General features: G+C 41.2%; 3 protein-coding genes across 11 annotated transcripts; all 3 read left to right on the top strand.

Moving 5' to 3' along the window:
* Positions 1 to 334: 334 nt before the first annotated feature.
* On the top strand, positions 335 to 7,781 carry LOC103984116 (mitogen-activated protein kinase 1). Of its 4 annotated transcripts, none has more exons than XM_009401550.3 (7): positions 335 to 610; positions 728 to 857; positions 2,232 to 2,369; positions 4,849 to 5,181; positions 5,931 to 6,111; positions 7,056 to 7,239; positions 7,374 to 7,781. In XM_009401550.3, exons 1-6 carry the CDS (start codon positions 384 to 386, stop codon positions 7,226 to 7,228), a joined length of 1,182 nt encoding a protein of 393 aa, XP_009399825.2. In that variant the 5' UTR covers positions 335 to 383; the 3' UTR covers positions 7,229 to 7,239; positions 7,374 to 7,781. The 4 variants fall into 4 exon arrangements, with proteins under 4 accessions (XP_009399825.2, XP_009399824.2, XP_018681856.2 ...); XM_009401549.3 differs by having other exon boundaries at positions 336 to 610; positions 7,056 to 7,234; XM_018826311.2 differs by having other exon boundaries at positions 336 to 610; positions 7,056 to 7,781.
* An 810-nt stretch (positions 7,782 to 8,591) lies between these two features.
* Positions 8,592 to 11,047, top strand: LOC103984115 (uncharacterized). Of its 6 annotated transcripts, XM_065108156.1 has the most exons (5): positions 8,593 to 9,570; positions 9,921 to 10,016; positions 10,173 to 10,545; positions 10,639 to 10,705; positions 10,858 to 11,047. In XM_065108156.1, exons 1-2 carry the CDS (start codon positions 8,594 to 8,596, stop codon positions 9,931 to 9,933), a joined length of 990 nt encoding a protein of 329 aa, XP_064964228.1. In that variant the 5' UTR covers position 8,593; the 3' UTR covers positions 9,934 to 10,016; positions 10,173 to 10,545; positions 10,639 to 10,705; positions 10,858 to 11,047. The 6 variants fall into 6 exon arrangements, with proteins under 6 accessions (XP_064964230.1, XP_064964228.1, XP_064964229.1 ...); XM_065108157.1 differs by lacking the exon at positions 10,639 to 10,705; XM_065108155.1 differs by having other exon boundaries at positions 10,639 to 11,047.
* Positions 11,048 to 12,674: 1,627 nt separating this feature from the next.
* On the top strand, positions 12,675 to 16,883 carry LOC103984114 (protein GRAVITROPIC IN THE LIGHT 1). Its single transcript, XM_009401547.3, has 3 exons — positions 12,675 to 13,008; positions 14,327 to 14,582; positions 15,067 to 16,883. The coding sequence occupies exon 3, from the start codon at positions 15,072 to 15,074 to the stop codon at positions 16,512 to 16,514; it is 1,443 nt and encodes a 480-aa protein (XP_009399822.2). The 5' UTR covers positions 12,675 to 13,008; positions 14,327 to 14,582; positions 15,067 to 15,071; the 3' UTR covers positions 16,515 to 16,883.
* The last annotated feature ends 909 nt before the right edge of the window (positions 16,884 to 17,792 follow it).

Below are 17,792 nucleotides of genomic sequence, written 5' to 3'. Positions count from 1 at the left end.
CGTGTTAATGCAGGCAGTGCGCTCTCGTCCCACGTGCCGACACTCCTGTCGGTCACATCTACATCCCCTCCCACCCCCTCCCAACATCAGCTGCCGTCCGTTCCTCCCTGCTTCAAATCTCCTCCGTGCGATGCGCCATGCCTTCGATGTGCTCTCCACCGGAACAAATTTGTTACATTATTATTATTAGTATTATTATTAACGAGATTCCTTTATTGCTAAGTGACGCGTAAATTTGCCTACGAAACGGTGACGAAATCGAAGCGGAAGGGTAATTTGTGGCGTCTTCAGAGAAAACAGAGGAGATTGGATCGTTCCATAGGTTTGGTAAGGGGGGAGAGAGAGAGAGAGAGAGAGAGAGGGAGAGGGGGGGTGGGGTGGATATGGAGGGAGGAGCTCAACCGACGGATACCGAGATGGCGGAGGCCGGAGGGCAGCCGCCTCCGTCGGCCGCAGCACCGCCGTCGCAGGGGCCGGAGAACATCCAGGAGACGCTCAGCCACGGCGGGCGATTCATCCAGTACAATATGTTCGGGAACGTCTTTGAGGTTACCTCCAAATACAAGCCACCCATCATGCCCATCGGGAAGGGCGCGTACGGCATCGTCTGGTAATTTCTCCCTTTTGGTTTGCGTTCTCGAGCCGGGGGAAAGATCCTGTGTTTTTTTTGGTTGCTGGTGATCTCGACTGGATTACTGGGGGCTAATTTTGGGTGGGGTGTTTGTAGCTCGGCTTTGAACTCGGAGACCGGCGAACAGGTGGCGATCAAGAAGATAGCCAACGCATTCGACAATAAGATCGATGCGAAGAGGACGCTGCGTGAGATAAAACTTCTCAGGCACCTGGACCACGAAAATGTCAGTGAGTTTGTCAGCTCTGTTTACCCTGTGTCTTTTTCTCCTTTTCCTTTTTGTCTTTGCTTGCTCATTTAAGAAAGTTCCCAACGATCAATTTATAGATCCATTAGTGAAGTGTCAAATGATAATTTTATTGCAATACGTATATGTCTGGCGTTTCTTTTGATCTTCAATGGTCAATTGAATTCACCCGCTGTTGTTTAGTGAGTAGCATGAATGAATCAGCAATTGGGCACACAACTTTTAAGCTGGGAGTGCTGTGAATGGGCAAGATATTTTAGTAAAGGGTCATCCTTGGTTAGCTTTTTCCTAATGTTGGTGTTATGAATACCAAATCACATAAGCAATTAAATGTTTCGAAACAAAAGGCTTAATTTTGAGGCTTGCAAAATGCAAACTTCGCTAAATTTATTGTTTTACAAGGATTCACATATAGGACAAACTGTTCATCGAATTGAAAATATCATTAGGAGAATGTCCGAACGAAGTAGAGGGAAGTGTCGTTTTATATGGAGAGTATCACTTGGGAAAAAAGAAACACATGGAAATCTGTTTGCTTAGTCTAGCACAGCTGATTAGGCCAAAACAACTTCTACTAGTCTACTGTGAAAGAGAATGGGCTGCAATTAATATATGGCAGATTAACACAAACACAACACTAGTTGTTGTTGGTTTTTTTGTAACAGCCATGTAAGTAATGATAGGGTCAATGTTAGTCTTGACAATTGTTGGTCCACAGTTTTTAAAATGGACACTTTTAGTAACATTTAATTGTTAAGAACAAGGAGATGGAATAGGACAATGTAACCGTAATTGAGCAAAGGAGGAGAGTGAATTTTTGGTGGATTTTTTTAAATTATGCAAATACCAATTTTGCTTTATTCATAATAGCTGAATGTCCTAGATACAACATAATGAGGAAAATGAGTGGTTTCAGTGAATATATAGACTGGAGAATGACTACTGGTATTAGTTAGTTTAGTGAAGATATAAAAGCAGTTAGTTCTCAGATCCATAGATGACTACTGGTATTACTTGTGTTGAGTTTTCAAACGTAATTCATACCACTGACATTGTTACTTGAGGTCTATAAAGCTTTACTATTGTGCCTTTTAAATATTATGTTTTACAGATAAGTAACTTAAGTATCTCTCTAATTTATACTATATTTCTCAGTGCCATTGACTTTATCTCTGAAAAAGAGATTATTGTTATTGCAACTCATTTTGTTGTGTAAAAATGTATAAATTACTTAACTCATATTCCTAAAAACCTTAGATTTCTATTTTTTAGATCAAAGAAGTTCACATGGTGTTTATTGGAAAAAAAAAAACTTATGTTTTTTCTTTTATGATTTGTGTATAATGAATACAGATTGTTGCAATCAGAGACATAATACCACCCCCTGTACGTGAGACATTTAATGATGTCTATATTGCTTATGAGTTAATGGACACTGATCTTCATCAAATTATCCGTTCAAATCAAGCTCTTTCTGAGGAGCATTGTCAGGTTGTATTTTAACCCTCTACACTGTATAGATTGATTTATATTTGCTTCATTTTTAGAGTTAGTCATCTTTGATTTGTCACTGAACCTATCATGATGCTATAACTGTTGACTAATAGATGGACTTAATCATCCTGCACATGTTTTTGTAAGGGAATGGACCATTTCTAATGGATTTACATCAGTTTATCTGTTGATAAACTGTAGTGCCCTTTTGTGTGTAACTTCAGCTAATAACAAAAGATGATCAATTTTCATTTGGTTTGTTTCCAAATTGTTTGACATGTGACTGAGAAAACTAGTTCTATGTCATTTGTTCTTTTAGTTTCGTTTTACTTAAACAAGTTTGCTCAAGCATAAATGATGCTTGATTGCTTTAAAAAGGTTTGGAAAAGCTTAAAACATTTTTTAAATTGTCACCAGCCGAGCTTATTATAAGCTTATCCCAAACTGAGTTCAAGTTTGGTATTACTGTCAATATTGTTGAATCTCGTATTTTGATGATGAAACCACTTGATATATGTTTATGATTTAATCTGCGTTTTGAGTGACGCAGGCTGCTTCGATCAGGATGAGACAATTATAACAGAAATAATCATGTTGTGCCGGAGGAACATGTCAGAAGATTGGACGTCGGGCCGATGGATCGGTCGACGTATCGACAGAAGGCTTCGGGTCGTGGACTCAGGCATCGAGCCAAGAAGAGCGGGTATTGTGCCAAGGATATCGGAGTTGCGGAGTCAACTGGCCGATTGGGCAATAGGCCGCAGGAGAGGACGATGCTCCGAAGAATCGGACGAAACGTCGAGGGACCAATGACATGCCGGACAACTTGGTTAATTGCTTAGGATTAACTGTCTCGATCGAAGTTTTGTTTTACATGTGCAGGATTAACTACGATGGAAGTAAGACATGCAGCAGGAGTTGCGCCGGAGTCAAGACAATGATCACGTTGGAAGTTCGAGAGTTCGACGAAAGTTCGGACAGTCGTCGGAGGTTCTACGGGAACAAATCTGAGAAGTCCATGAGCTTGCCAAAGAAGCTCGTCGGAACTCGCCAAGTGGATCGTCGCAAATCCAGGAGTTTTCCGGAAGTCCGCAGGAGCATCACCGAGGGTTCATCGGATGATCGACGGAAGTTCGCCGGAAGCTCGCCGGAAGAAGCGATTGACGCACCGGAGCAAGTTGCAGTAAATATCTTAGGAAAAATTGTAGTTAGCACAATGATTAAGTTGGAAATGGGAGGTGATCCCATTAACTTAATCTTGAGGCAATTGGGCCCCTGAAAAACCCAAATTGGGCCGAATGGATCAACCCATTTGGACCCTGATTTCTGCCAGGCGGTTGAACCGCCCAAGCCAGGAGGTGGCACTGCTTGGGCTAAGTCTCCGAGCGAGACTGGGCGGTGCAACCGCCCCAGCCAGGAGGTGGCACTGCCTGGGCTCAGTCTCCAAGTGAGACTGGGCGGTGCAACCGCCCTTGACAGGAGGTGGCATCGCCTGAGCTCGGTCTCTGAGCTCTGGCTGAGCGGTGCAACCGCCTCAGTCAGGCGGTGGCACCGCCTGAGCTCGGTCTTCGAGCTCTGGCAGGAGGTGCAACCGCTCCAGTCAGGCGGTGCAACCGCTAGATCTCGGAATTCCGGGAATTGACAGTTTTGAGCTCCAAATTCAAATTGGGTTGGAGCCTATAAATACCCCACCCTTTCTGCACTGAAAGGGCACCCAAAAACCACCGAAATTCTGATTTTACTTTGTGATTTTTAGAGCTCAAAAGTGTTGTATGAGTTGAAAGTTATTCTCCCTCTTTTCTTCCAAGTTCTGAGCTTTAACGAGAGGAGAGAAAATTCTGTAAGGGTTGTCTCTTAAGCCCGTCAAAAGGAGTGAAACTGTAAAAGGGTGGTTGGCCTTCGCCTATTGAAGGAAGGCCTCTAGTTGACGTCGGTGACCTCGTCGGTGGAGGAAGCCAAAAGTGAAGTAGGTCAAGATTGACCGAACCACTCTAAATCTCGGTTTGCATTTACTTTGAGTATCTTATCCTTACTGCAAACCTCCTCAATAGCTTACTGCCTTCTGCGCATATACGATCGTGTTTCAAGCTCTGCATTTTCCGAATCGGCGTTTAGACGTAAATCGCTTTTATCGTACGAACGCAGTTTTAATCGTGGAAAGATTTCCGTTGCACTAATTCACCCCCCCCCCCCTCTTAGTGCTCTTGATCCTAACAAATATAAACTATATAGCAGGGAAAACCTAAAAATCCAGCTATTTTACTATCTTTGGCTCATGACAGCCTTGCAAAGGCTCAATAAGCCATGCTGAGCTGGTCAATGGTTCCAGTAGGACTTCTTCGTTTTCTTTCTTCATGGTCTGGTCAAAACTGTTAATCATGTAGCAGTTTATTTCATTCTAATGTAAATATTTTGTGATGATAGTTGACCACCTAACTTGACCAGCCATCGTTTCTTTTGTTTCCTTCTGGTACAGTATTTTCTTTATCAGATTCTTCGGGGGCTAAAATACATACACTCAGCAAGTGTTCTCCACAGAGACCTAAAACCAAGCAATCTCCTCTTAAATGCCAACTGTGATCTGAAAATCTGTGACTTTGGGCTCGCTCGTACTACCTCAGAAACTGATTTTATGACAGAATATGTTGTCACAAGATGGTACCGAGCTCCAGAACTTTTGCTTAATTCTTCAGAATATACTGCAGCAATTGATGTGTGGTCTGTTGGCTGCATCTTTATGGAACTGATGGACCGGAAGCCTCTATTTCCTGGAAGGGATCATGTGCACCAGCTACGTTTATTGATGGAAGTATGGTCCTCCCTTTTTAAGTTTTGACTCATTTCCAGCTTCTGAAAAATATATTTTTTGTTCATTGTATTCTTCTATATCATTGGGTTTCCCTTGGTTGCTAATTCAGCATGAAGTTACTAGTATATGGATTTGCATTGGTCCTCTATGAACCTGTGAGCCATAATTCCATATTATAGGCTTTCAGAGATTGAATTCTTTTGTACAACACTAGCTCCTGATTCTTAGATGGCAGTTGCTTGATAGATATTATGGTGCTTCTTTATCAGTTGGTTTTGGATCTTTATGAACATCCAACACAAGCTAATAAATGAACATATGATTTTGTTTTACCTTACATAAGTCATGCTGACATATAGTCCTGTTTAAGTATCACATACCTGAAAATTAGTTGATCACTACTTGAGTGTCTAATATTAGCTTAAATCACCAGTACGTGCTGTCTATAGTTGTCTTCATGTATCTTCTTTTAATGATTACCATGCTGTAAGCTTCTCCAAAACTTTGATTAAATAGAGTTTTAGTGTTGTTCTATTCCTTGTATCATGCCAACTTTATTTCCATACCCAGAATATATGTAATCGCTCTACAAATGTAATCTCATGCATTTATGTTCACTCTAGCATGCATTACCTTTGAAGTTGTCTTATTTTTGCATGATGTTTAATACTTTAATAGTTTAATGTATTTGGTATTCACTTCATGTGCATTCAATCTCTGTTTTTGGTAATTTGCCTCATCTCTTGCAGCTTATTGGCACTCCAAATGAAGCTGATTTGGATTTTGTGAATGAAAATGCAAGAAGATATATTCGCCAGCTTCCACGTCATCCACGACAGTCCTTTCCTGAAAAATTTCCCCATGTTCACCCTACAGCTATTGATCTTGTTGAGAGGATGTTAACATTTGATCCTAGACAGAGAATAACTGGTGTGTTTTTATTTTTCATCATTTTGATGGTTTTAATTAATTTGGAAAATTGCTTATATATGATTCTGGTAGAACTGCTTTATGATGCACTTTGCCTTTCTGTCCCTCTAAACTGATCGCATGAATGATGTCATCAGTTTAATATTTGATGAAAATATTTGCACCATTTTCGGAACACAATGATGAAATATTTGATTACATTGTGCTGTCACAACTATTTTTATGAGTCACTTAGAGGATTGCTCTCTAGAATTCAAATGCACTTCTAAACATGGTATTTTGAGAAGCTTTTAAGTTACTTTTAAAAGGTGACCAACCAATTGAATTTGACTGAAGGTTAAATATGTATCGACACTGGTTTGTAACTTCTAATTGGATAGTGAGGGATCCTTCAGTTGGACTTGCATATATCAAGCCAAGCCAGTTCCTTTTGGTATTATGGCACATGATTTGTGCAAAAGAATATTAGATATCCTTGACCATGAGCATGGGCTGATGGTTTGCCCAGTTTTATTGTTTTTCGCTGTTAGGCTTCTATTCAGTAATGCCGGATCTTGAGCAAATATCATTTTTCTGGGTGTCTGTTTATGAGTGTTCATGATGAAGAATATAGTAATCTTAAAAAAATAATAACTTGGACATAGTATTTTTCATAAAGATTGGTTGTCTGTTTCTTTTTTGGCATATAATATGGTCAAGACGATTGTGATGATTAATCACATATTCTTTTTGTGTTTTGGTGTCAAACCTTTCATGTGCAAGTTCATGTTCCTGGAGACAGGCTCCAATGACAATTGAGATAATGTATTACCTGCTTCATTTTTTCTTGCTATTCTAGTTTGCTGAACGACTAGTTCATGAAAGATATGTTGTGGCTTTATTACCTTGGCACGCCTTTAGTATCTTGCCTCAGTATTCATCATTTGCCCTCCATTTGTTGGCAGTTGAAGATGCTCTTGCACATCCCTATTTGGCATCTTTACATGACATCAGTGACGAACCAGTTTGCATGATGCCCTTCAGCTTTGACTTTGAGCAGCACGCACTCTCCGAAGAACAGATGAAAGAGCTCATCTACAGAGAGGCCCTCGCATTCAACCCAGAGTACCAGCAATAAGACTCAGTAAGGTTATTCACACATCGGCGTTTAATGTTGTTTTGTAAGGCATCATTACGGGTTTCTCTATGTGCACATTCTTGATGTACATATGTGCATGAATCTAGCTGTTGATGATCCTTATAACTCTACATGGAAAACGCAGGAAACTTGGGTGGATCCTTAAGCTTACTGTTTAGGAACTTTTTTCAAGCAGTTTAATCAGCAAAATTGCTGGTCAAAATAATGCAGTATACATATCCAGAGTTCTCATTCCTTCTGTGAATCGTTAGACTTGCAAAATCTGATACGAGGTTGATTATAGAAACCTAACAGGAGAAATCAAGCCTGTACGATTCACAGGATGTTTCCGTATTGATTCTCTTTTCATCAGAGAGTAGTAGGTAACTTTAAAGGTTTTGAAGTCTTAACCTTAAAGGTTTCTCCAGTACCTCATTTGTAGGTTTTTGGCCTGAAAGGGGCTATTCCTTTGTAAAGAGATGTTGCTGACTGTAATGCTTACTATTGTGCTACTGGTGTCTTATGATCTTATGATAGTATTTCATTCGTGAAACCTCATGTCTACCATATCATACAGCATTCATTATCATAGTTATATTGGTGCATTCTCTAGATTGAGAGAACTTTATCGGACTCTCTGACCTATGAAGATGGAGAAAGTATTCCAATCATCTAGTCAATGTGTTATGCGGTATGCTAATCCCCAATTTGAATTGTAATCATCTTCAACCACAAGTGTTTAGTCACACTCATAGGCAGATGTGTGCTCAAATGGTAATGAACAGGAAGAGTACACCTGACTCCAATAGAAGAGGAGGAAGTATTATTGTCAATTAAGGTAATAAAAATTCATTTTAAATTTCTTTATTTAATATCTAATTAATTATTTATACATATTGTTCCTTATTTATTCATTCAGTACATGAAATAGTTTGAATGATTACAAAATGATTTCCATATTCACATAAATTACTTTGATATAGTAATATGCTCGTTATAGAATTTTTTATTTTAAAAATAAAAAAATGTTATAGATGAGTACAAATGTAAGAGGTCAGGTTGCATCAATCCCTTTCATTTTTTTTTCCTTAACTTTGATTTTTGGTATGGTTGGACGATAAAAGTCGAAAATGATTAGTACATTCTAAAATATATTAGACGAAATTTCGAGCCATCCATTTTGATCAATAAATGAGTTTACGAAGTTTGTAGTGTGAATAGATAATCAGTTAAACCTATAATTATATATTATTTCCATAGTTAAGAGAGCGGTTACGAACCGACGGTCCTGATATGGGCGATCAAAATCCTTCGATCCGACGGGAGTTGGAAGTGGCCACAAGCGGTCGTGTCACCGTCCTGTGAATGTACTCCCCGGCGCGCTTGTTGATTTATGCTTCCCCCGTTCCCCAACAGCCAACGACTTCACTCCGCCGCGTCAGCCGTCGGTCACATCACCGCTTCGCTACGCGAGGCTGCTCCACGACCGCCTCCGCCGCCATGGATCCCCGACTTCAGCCGCAGCCCGACGTCGATCGCCTCTGGGCGGATGAAATCCGCTACCTCCACTCCCTTTGGCGGCGCGGCCCCCCTCCCAATCGCAACCGAAACCCTAGAGTTAGTTCCGGCCCCGACCTCCTCCGTGCCACCCCGGTCGCATTCAAAAGGGACTCGCAGCGGAAGGAGGGGATACCGTCGGAGAAGGCCGCTTCCCCTCGCCGCCCCGACGAGGCCGGGACCTCCGATCCGCCGCTCGTCGACTCCTGGGCGAAATTGGCCTCCCTCACCGCGCCGAATCCAAATCCGCCCACCGCGTGGGCCGATGTGGCGCCCCCGCCGGTCGTCGAGAGGCCTCCCGTTTCCGCCGAGGAGCAGGCCCGACTAGCCGCGGCTCAACTCCATCACGACGGATTGAAGGCCTCCCAGGACTTCTTCTCCAAAATTGACGAATCCGATGATGAAGAGGAAGCGCATGAGGAGGAGGAGGAAGACGATAAGGAGGAGAAGGATGAAAGACAATCGGAAGCTTTCAAGTTCTTTATGGAACTATTTGAGAAGGATGATGAGCTTACGGAGTACTATAAGAAGAATCATGACAAAGGGGAGTTCTCTTGCTTTGCCTGTGCAGCCACTGGGACGAAGAGGGTGAGGAAGTTCGGGAACTGTTTGGGGCTCGTGCAGCACGCAAACTCAATATCAAGACGAGGAGGAGGGGAGCACATCGGGCACTGGCGAGAGCTGTGTGCCAGGTTCTTTGTTGGGACACCATTAGGTCTGCCGGCGTTGTTCTTGATTTGGGTGACACTGGTGGCCAGTCCTCTGCCGGGGCTGCCAAAACCCAGGTGATTTGCGTTGCTTATTCTTGAGATGTTAATGTGTTGTCTTGAAACTCTTTACACTTTTGTTTTGAATGACAATGATTATTTAGCTTAATTCATTTTTATCTCCCTTGATTATTTGCTTTATCAAGATTTGCCTTGTGATGTAGAGAGATACAGTTGTGTCCTTTGCAGTAGAACAGAGTTACATGGATACCTTTGTTATGTGTTATACATATATGCTTATGTACATTTTTACCACTGTAATCAAATTTAGGGAACTTTGTGGGTATCCTGTGGTAATCTTATCTGGAATTAAATACTCTTCTATTTGGCTCTTGTAAATTTTTCATGGAATGTGATATGATGTGCAGAACAAAGATGTGATCGAGAATGAGGAACACCTTCCTGAGGACATCACACAAAATACAAAAGCAAATGATGGAAATGTCACAGAGAATCTACCCGAGGTATAGGTCTTCCTTCAGTTCGACCCCGATTTATTACGATCAACAGAGGTCATATTTTGCGGTCCATTGTATTTGATTGTGATATACCATTTCTCTAACAGTAATCATCCATGAAATATTCTATCACTGAGCTCTCTGATTGCTTTATTTGTGCAGATGGCTTCGCCCCCATTACAGGAATGAAAGTGTCATCCGAAGAAAGTTCCTGGATCTGGGAAGATTTATCAAGAAGTTTTACGACTGAAAGCTACTTGGTTTTAGAGCATTTCCGTCGACTGCAGAGAGTAAAGTCAGTGGTCTTATATACTGTGTAGTCTTGGCCAGAGATTGTTGAGATCGCTTGAGCAGATTTCTAACTATATTTTTTGTCATGTCTGTGTTACATATCTTAACATGATATCTACTATCTATTATTGTTGTTGCCGTCGTCCTAACATCAGGTCTCAACTTTGGAACTCAAGCAGCTTTCTTCTGTTAAGCGTTTAATTTCAATTTCAACGGGGAATCATGGAATTGCAACAGTTTGATGGTGAGCGAATTCTTTACTTGCTGTTATGCCATTCTTGAGTAGGTATTTTGATAGTAAAGGGTTGTTTAGCTAATCGTTGTAGTATTGCTATAGCATTCCATATTCGCTCAAGTAATGACCATATCCTGTGAACGCAGAATAAGAGTTCCTTTTTTGTATGGTAAGTGCATTCCACGCTACTACCAGTGGTTGGTTTTGTGGATTTACTTGGGATTGCATCTCAAAGCTAAATCCTATTCGTATCTTTTAAGCAATTGCTACAATTTACTGCAGGTGAGCTATGACTAAACTAGCAATTGCTTCAATTTTCAGGTAACTGGCAGATGGAGTTCAGTATGCTATGAGTAAACTAGTATTCCATGTAACAGTAACTGAGCAATTTAGTATGCTATGACTACTCTCTGTAACTCTTCAAGCTTTCAAAGAACAAAGATTTCTTGTACTAAATGTTCTCATATGCATTGCCAAATGACAATGATAATGGATCCAGGTTTTTCCCATATGTTCATGACTAAATCTGAACAGGTCTGCAGACTTTTTTTGGTGGATTCAGGCCGAGATCTAGATAGACAAGTAGATATCCCTCGCGCTCGCGGGTTAGCCCTGGCCGGGGCCCACCTCTCGCTAGCGCTCGGATGTTGGACGGCGGCCGTCGTCCGACGTGGCTGACGGTGCCGTCCCTCGGCTATCCTACGGAGTCCAGCTAGATTCGGAGGAGCGACAGCCGAGCGCGGGACCCGCCGCGCACCCGTGTAGTCTGGGGACCAGAAAGGGGGCGCATTGGATTCGTGGGGGAGGGGCGGGCAGTGTCTCTCGAGCTTTGGATTCGGGTCGTCGATGGGACGTTGGTGCTCGTGTGTGGGAGAGACCGCGAACGGCGCTGGGTTTGCGTCAAAAGCAGTGCGTGCGTGCGTGCGGTGTGCGGAGTGTGGAGTGGAGGGCCAAGTGAATCCGAGGAGAATCCAACCGAGCCCTACAAAAAGTAGAACGAGATTTCGAGATCTCTCCCACGGTAAAGAGATTCACTTTCCATGGACCGCGACTGCGATCACGACCCGGGTTTCCCCATAGCCAGCCAAGGCCGTGGTTTAACTCGTCTCATGCGCCCGACGAACCCTCTCGTGCGAACGACTCGAGCCACGTCGACCGTCGACGGAACGCCCACCTGCTGAGCACCACGGTCGCGACTAATTCGTCGCGTGCAACAAAATTCCAAGTCATCAACTATTAATTGTCGACTTGTTCAAGACGATGATGCCCCATTGACAGGATTAACAAAGCGAGAGTGACTAAGCGAAGAAGAAAAAAGGTAGAAAAGATGATGAGTGCTTTTGCTTCCAAGTCATCGATGGATTCTGAAATCTTCAACGAGGCTTTTGCTGCCATCGCTGAAGAGTGAAAGTAATGATGACGGTGGAGAGTTTGAAGTGCGTCCTCCCATCTTTTTCTTTCTCCTATCTTTCTCTTCTCTGATGATAAAGATGTCTGAACCAAGTTTGAATTATCATCATCCCAAAGGATACTTCGAATACACACAAAAAGGGTGATGCTTCGAATACACACAAAAACACACGTAAGAAATCATTTCAAGTCGTGGGTCATCAATCAACAGGCTTTTATGGTTTACTTAATTACATTTCTCGTCTGTTCACCAAATTCATCGTGTATTTTGTTCATGCTTCTCATTTCCTGCCCGGGGTCAATTTTGTAAGCTTGTGGACCATCTGAATCATGCCGCAGCACCGAGTCAAACCCCCCTGACGACGAACTGACACAGATGTGGCACTCCCTTTCTTTCCGTCACGGGAAAACACCCTCCTCGGTAAATCCCATACCACCCAGAAAAATAATAATTAAAAGGAAAAATAAAGGGAGGGGGAGAGACAAAAATCCCACCCGAATCCAGCTGTGATAAACTATGTCGTCCGGAAGACTGCCATATTCCCGTGTCTACCCCTAACACAAAGGATTAATTACGTGGAAGATAGCACCGACACAGGTGAAATACGTAGGGATAATTTGGTACTTTCCTCTCATGGTAAGGGTATTTCCGGTAACAGGAACAACAGGCTCGACCGGGGAGTTCTTTATCTTCTGATGCCCCGTCTCTCAACGCCTCCCTGCGCGCGCTCTCGCTCTCTCTCTCTCTCTCTCTCTCCCGTCCCTCTTCCCGCGCCTGCGAGCTCGGAATAGGAGAGAGGAGGAAGAAAACGGAGGAGGCCGTCTCAAAGATTCCATCTTGGGGTTGCTTTCGACATGAAGGTCGTCGCCCGTGGTCGATCGAGTAGCCGGCGTGGTACTTGAGGTCACGCTTGGCTTCGGCGTCTTCGGTTGTTGCCACGACCCTCCCCAATCTGAGGTTCTCCTGGTGTTCTTCCATGTTTTGGCCTCAAATAGGCCCTTTTTGACGGCCTATTCTTCTCATAATCCCAGATAAAGTTTGCTCTTACCGCGATGAACAGGGTAAAACCCTCAAATTTTCTCTTTTTTCTTGTCTTTTCCCCGCATTTTATGTTCCAAAAATCAGATTTTTTTCCTTTTTCCGCTATATGTTGAATCTTTAGGTGGGTCATAATCGTATTACCTTCATGTTTTAATCCTCAATTTCTATGCTACACTCCAGTGACTTCTTTAGTTATTGGCACTATGGATTCCTATGGACTTGTACCTACTTCTGTGCATGTAAATACGTGTTTAGGAGGGATGTAGGAAGCAGTGTGAACTCAGGACAAGGTGAGTGGAAGTGTGATGTCTTAATAAACAATGCAGTTTGCTTCTGTTTGGTAGTACAAATTTGGTTATGTTATCCTCTCTTTTGGGAAGAAGTGTCTATTCTCACCTCTGAGAACAGTTCTCCATTTTGTTCCATGGGACAAAAGCTTAGCATCTGGAAGTGCTGCCGCCGTGGCACGTGACACTGGTTTTACCTATGAAGCGCTGCGGTGCGTGGGTCCTAATCGGTAATATTTATTCCGTGTTTTCATACGGAGGCATCTTTGAAATCGTAGCACCAAGTTGATTCCTTGAAATTGAGATGTCGGAGGACAGAACTCTGATTACATTTCTTTGAGAGTTCAGCCTATTCTAGACATTGGATGTCAACAGATTACTCACTCATTGCTATCATAGTATCTAATTAAATGTTGTATAAGTCTGAGGATTAGGTAAATGTCTATGTTAGACCTTGTTGAGATCAGACGCAATCAAGGATGTAAACAGGGTTTTATGTGCAATTGTATCTCTTTTTTTAAGTGTGAGAATATTTCAAGAGTACAAGTAGGTATGTTCAAATTTATTTGTGTTGGTTGAGCTGGGCCAGAGTAGACTATAATGAGCCTAACATGACCTAACCTAAGATTTACTCCTGTCTTTATGTTTTGTGAATGATTACGAAGCATTGGTTGCATGATGACTTTCTTTCCACCTTCTCTTTTGGTTATAGAAAACCCACTTTTCACACAATTGATTTTTCCCCCCCTTTTTCCACTTGTGCCAGTTCATGCATCATGTAACCTTGCTCAGTTCTCTCATTTCTTGCCAAATGGACTCATTTTTCAAGGCATATTTGGGCATATAGTATTTTAGGTGTTCTATTCTTGAGTTTTTTATGTGTTATGTTAATTTCAATAATTTGCAAAATCTCCTTGATAGTGGCAGCTGATACATCACAATACCTCTGCTAAATTGGGTTATTACTAAAACTTTTTTGTTATCTTCATTTAGATGCAAATGGATGAACTTATCCTGAATGATTCTAACAACTTGCTCGAAACTTTTTCAGTGCTGATATAAAGAAGGAAAAAGATGAATGTGAAAGATTGACGTACCACACATTAGGGGGGATTCTTTTTCTACTTCATGATATGAACCTTACCCAAGTATATAATGGGGCCTTAATGACCATATTGAAATCATCGATAGTTCGGATTGAGAGGAAGAAACTTCTGAGCTATTAGCTCATTGCTACCAGACTTCAGAGTGGAAAAAAAGTTCCAAGACTTCTGCAATCTGTGCTCCAAATATTATAATCCCTACAGGTTAGTTTGATCTTTGATCAATAACTCACCGCTGCCCTATTCTAGATTCTTCTTCCACCTAATCCTGTATAAACAAAAGCTTTTCTCTCATTTTTTTGCTTTTTCTTCTTTTGTTGTACGTTGTAGATTTGCCCCACCATGGGGACATTCTTGATGTTCCCATCAAAAACAAGAATCTGATGTCTCAAAACAAAAGCTTTTCTCTCATATTCAACTCACGGCTTGAAAATCTTTTTTTTCTTTAATTCAAAGATATCATTGTTTTTCCTGCTTTCATAAATTAATGCTCTTGATTTTTGCTGTTTCCTTTTTCTTTCTTCCCTCCATCTTTAAATATGTGCATGTTCTCTCCAAAGAACAGAAACCACCCACAAAAGACCACATCTGAAGTAGAGCGTCATGTTCTGCTAATCAAAGTTCTCTTCCCCTTCTCTGGTCATCTTTTCTCTAATTTTGGTGTTTCTTTTTCTCAATCTTGACACAGTAAAAATGGAGTCCACCAGAGTGACAGCACCACCAAAGTTTGGAACACTAGCTCGGACTTTTAACAAGATCCTTCACCTCCACCGTTCTGTCGATATCTCTGCCAATGGTGCCGGAGTTGCCCCTGAAAAAGATGACTACTCAATCCCCAAGCTCAAGCTCTCACAAAACTTCAGTGAACATTCCAGCATCCTTTCTGAAGGTGTCAGTGAGTTCTACAAGGTTGAACATGAGAAGCAGCCACAGAATCTCTCCTCAAGTGAGATAGAAGCCATGGAGTCCCTTCTTGCTAATCTCTTTGCAAGCATCTCTGCCATTAAAGCGGCTTACGCCCAGCTCCAGATGGCACAGTCACCGTATGATCCTGACTCAATACAGTCTTCTGACCTCGCCATTGTGTCTGAACTCAAACGTGTCTCAGAGCTCAAGCACTCCTACTTCACGACCGACTTCATCATCCCTCACACCTCATTTGAGTCTCAGTCAGCACTTGCTGCCCAGATTGAGGAGCAGCACAATCTAATCAAGACCTACCGGATCACCACGAACAAGCTTAAAGCTGATTTTAAGCTCAAGGATTCGGAGATCTGCTCACTTCAGTTTGAGCTTCTTGAGGCAGAGAAAAATAACCGAACTTTGGAGTCAAAGCTCCATCCTGGTCGATCCCTCTCAGCCTTGGATGGCCTTCACCCTTCTGGCTTAAATCCCACCCATTTCCTTTCTGTTCTTCGGTTCACCTTCAAATCTATTCAATCCTTTGTCAAGCTTATGGTGAAGGAAATGGAGTCAGCTGGGTGGGACCTTGGTGCCGCCGCAGGTGCAATCCAACCTGATGTTCTCCACTGTAACAAGCCTGCTCATTGGACGTTTGCTTTCCAGTCCTATGTCTGCCAGAAGATGTTCTCTGATTTCCACCATAAAAGTTACAACCTTGCTGCCATGGAAGATAGGTCGATGTGGGGTTGGCGTCAGTTCTTTGATGAATTCACTCAGCTGAGATATGTTGAGCATATTCAGAAGCTAAGCCAGCACTCTGCGATTGCAAATTTTTTCAGGGTGAAGTATCTGGCTCTGGTGCATCGGAAGATGGAATTATCCTTTTTTGGCAATCTTGATCAGAGGGCCATTGTGAGTTCAGACCAGAGTTTCCCAAACTCGGCATTCTTTGCTGCATTTGCAGAAATGGCGAGGCGAGTGTGGCTCCTCCACTGCTTGTTCTTCTCATTCGGAGAACCAGAGTCGAACCGGTCAATTTTTCAGGTGCGGCGAGGGAGCCGGTTCTCTGAGGTCTACATGGAAAGCATTGTGGAGGACAAGGATGTTGCAACCAAGTGCAGGCCGGCCACGGTTGGGTTCACAGTTGTCCCTGGATTCAGAGTAAGGTGGACACTGATCCAAAGCAAGGTCTACCTCTTACCATCAACTTCAGATGACAATCAATGGCAATGAGTGCAGTCAGCTGGCCATCAGGTGCTTGGTATGTGCTGCACCTGATGGAAGGAGAGTATTTAGGTATTTAACGAGGGGAAGTAATCAGATGGAAACAAGGAAAGCTATCTCTCAACACCCGTGTATAGATTATCATGGCAGCTTGTAATAGTCTTTTGTATGTTGGGCAAGTAATTGTTGAGCTCATGCATTAGAGAAGGTAATGATAGACTAGATGTTAATTAATATTGCATGGAGCATTGAAAAGTTTGGTAGTGGTTGGTGATGGCATCATGGATCAGTCTGCATCACTAGTGCATGTTCTGATGACTTTTGGGAAGGCTTTGGGTTGGTAGAGCATTTGATGTTTGATGTGGTGTTTTCTTGGCATGCTTTCTGTCTCTTCATGCTTCCAAAACTTGTGGGTTGGTAATTAGTCCAAAACATAAATCAGTGTGTTGTCTTTGGTGTTATCTTTTCTTGTTAATTCTTGCCCTATTTTAAGGATACTTTAGAAATAAAATTAGTATGTAAAAATATAATATTAGGATCGAAATTAATATCTTAAGATGAAAGGTGTGTATATTTTAAACATGATAATCAATAAAGTATCATATTTATATATAGATGAGATTAGAGGGTTAAGATCATATTTATATATAGATGAGAGTATAGGGTTTTAGAAAGATAATTAGAAGAGTATCTTTCGTCAATATTATCTTTTAAAAAACTTTATCATAATTATTTTTTAAGTAGTCGATAATCATAATTAAAATTTAATTAGATTTATAACATATTTTATCTAATTAAATAGGGTTACATAATCTAATATTTTTTTTATTTGATCCAGATAAGTTTTAAAAGGATTTAAAATCAAAACAAATAATATAAAATTTATTTAAAATTGATTTTATCTAATTGGATTTTAAAATTTTAAAAAATATTTATACGTATACGAATTTAAAAATATATCAATAATTTTAATAAATATAATAATATTATATTAAGTTTGACTAGTAATACGAGTCATAACGATTGTATGTTATCAATGCCATACTTTTTTTATCTATTATAACTTTATTAGTTTTTTTAGTTCAAAATGACTCATATAATAATTATAAATGAGTCAAACTAAAAAAGAAAAAAATTAAGATAACTTATCTATATTTATACCTAATATCTTTAAGTTTTACGATTTTATAATGAATTATACCTAATATATTTATATCTAATCATAACCAAGATTTATCATAGAATTCTTGGATATTATAATACTAAGCTATTGTTAGTTTTTTCGTT

This window comes from Musa acuminata, chromosome BXJ2-5 (assembly GCF_036884655.1).
Source record: "Musa acuminata AAA Group cultivar baxijiao chromosome BXJ2-5, Cavendish_Baxijiao_AAA, whole genome shotgun sequence".
Lineage (NCBI taxonomy): Eukaryota > Viridiplantae > Streptophyta > Magnoliopsida > Zingiberales > Musaceae > Musa > Musa acuminata.
This window is presented reverse-complemented; position numbering and strand designations above follow the sequence as displayed.

Bases quoted from the DNA above. Each gene is read 5' to 3' on its own strand.
- LOC103984116 (XM_009401550.3), top strand. From the start codon at position 384: ATGGAGGGAGGAGCTCAACCGACGGATACCGAGATGGCGGAGGCCGGA. The intron at 858-2,231 runs GTCAGTGAGTTT...TAATGAATACAG, and splicing joins GGCACCTGGACCACGAAAAT to ATTGTTGCAATCAGAGACAT. The intron at 6,112-7,055 runs GTGTGTTTTTAT...ATTTGTTGGCAG, and splicing joins TCCTAGACAGAGAATAACTG to TTGAAGATGCTCTTGCACAT.
- LOC103984115 (XM_065108158.1), top strand. From the start codon at position 8,594: ATGTACTCCCCGGCGCGCTTGTTGATTTATGCTTCCCCCGTTCCCCAA.
- LOC103984114 (XM_009401547.3), top strand. From the start codon at position 15,072: ATGGAGTCCACCAGAGTGACAGCACCACCAAAGTTTGGAACACTAGCT.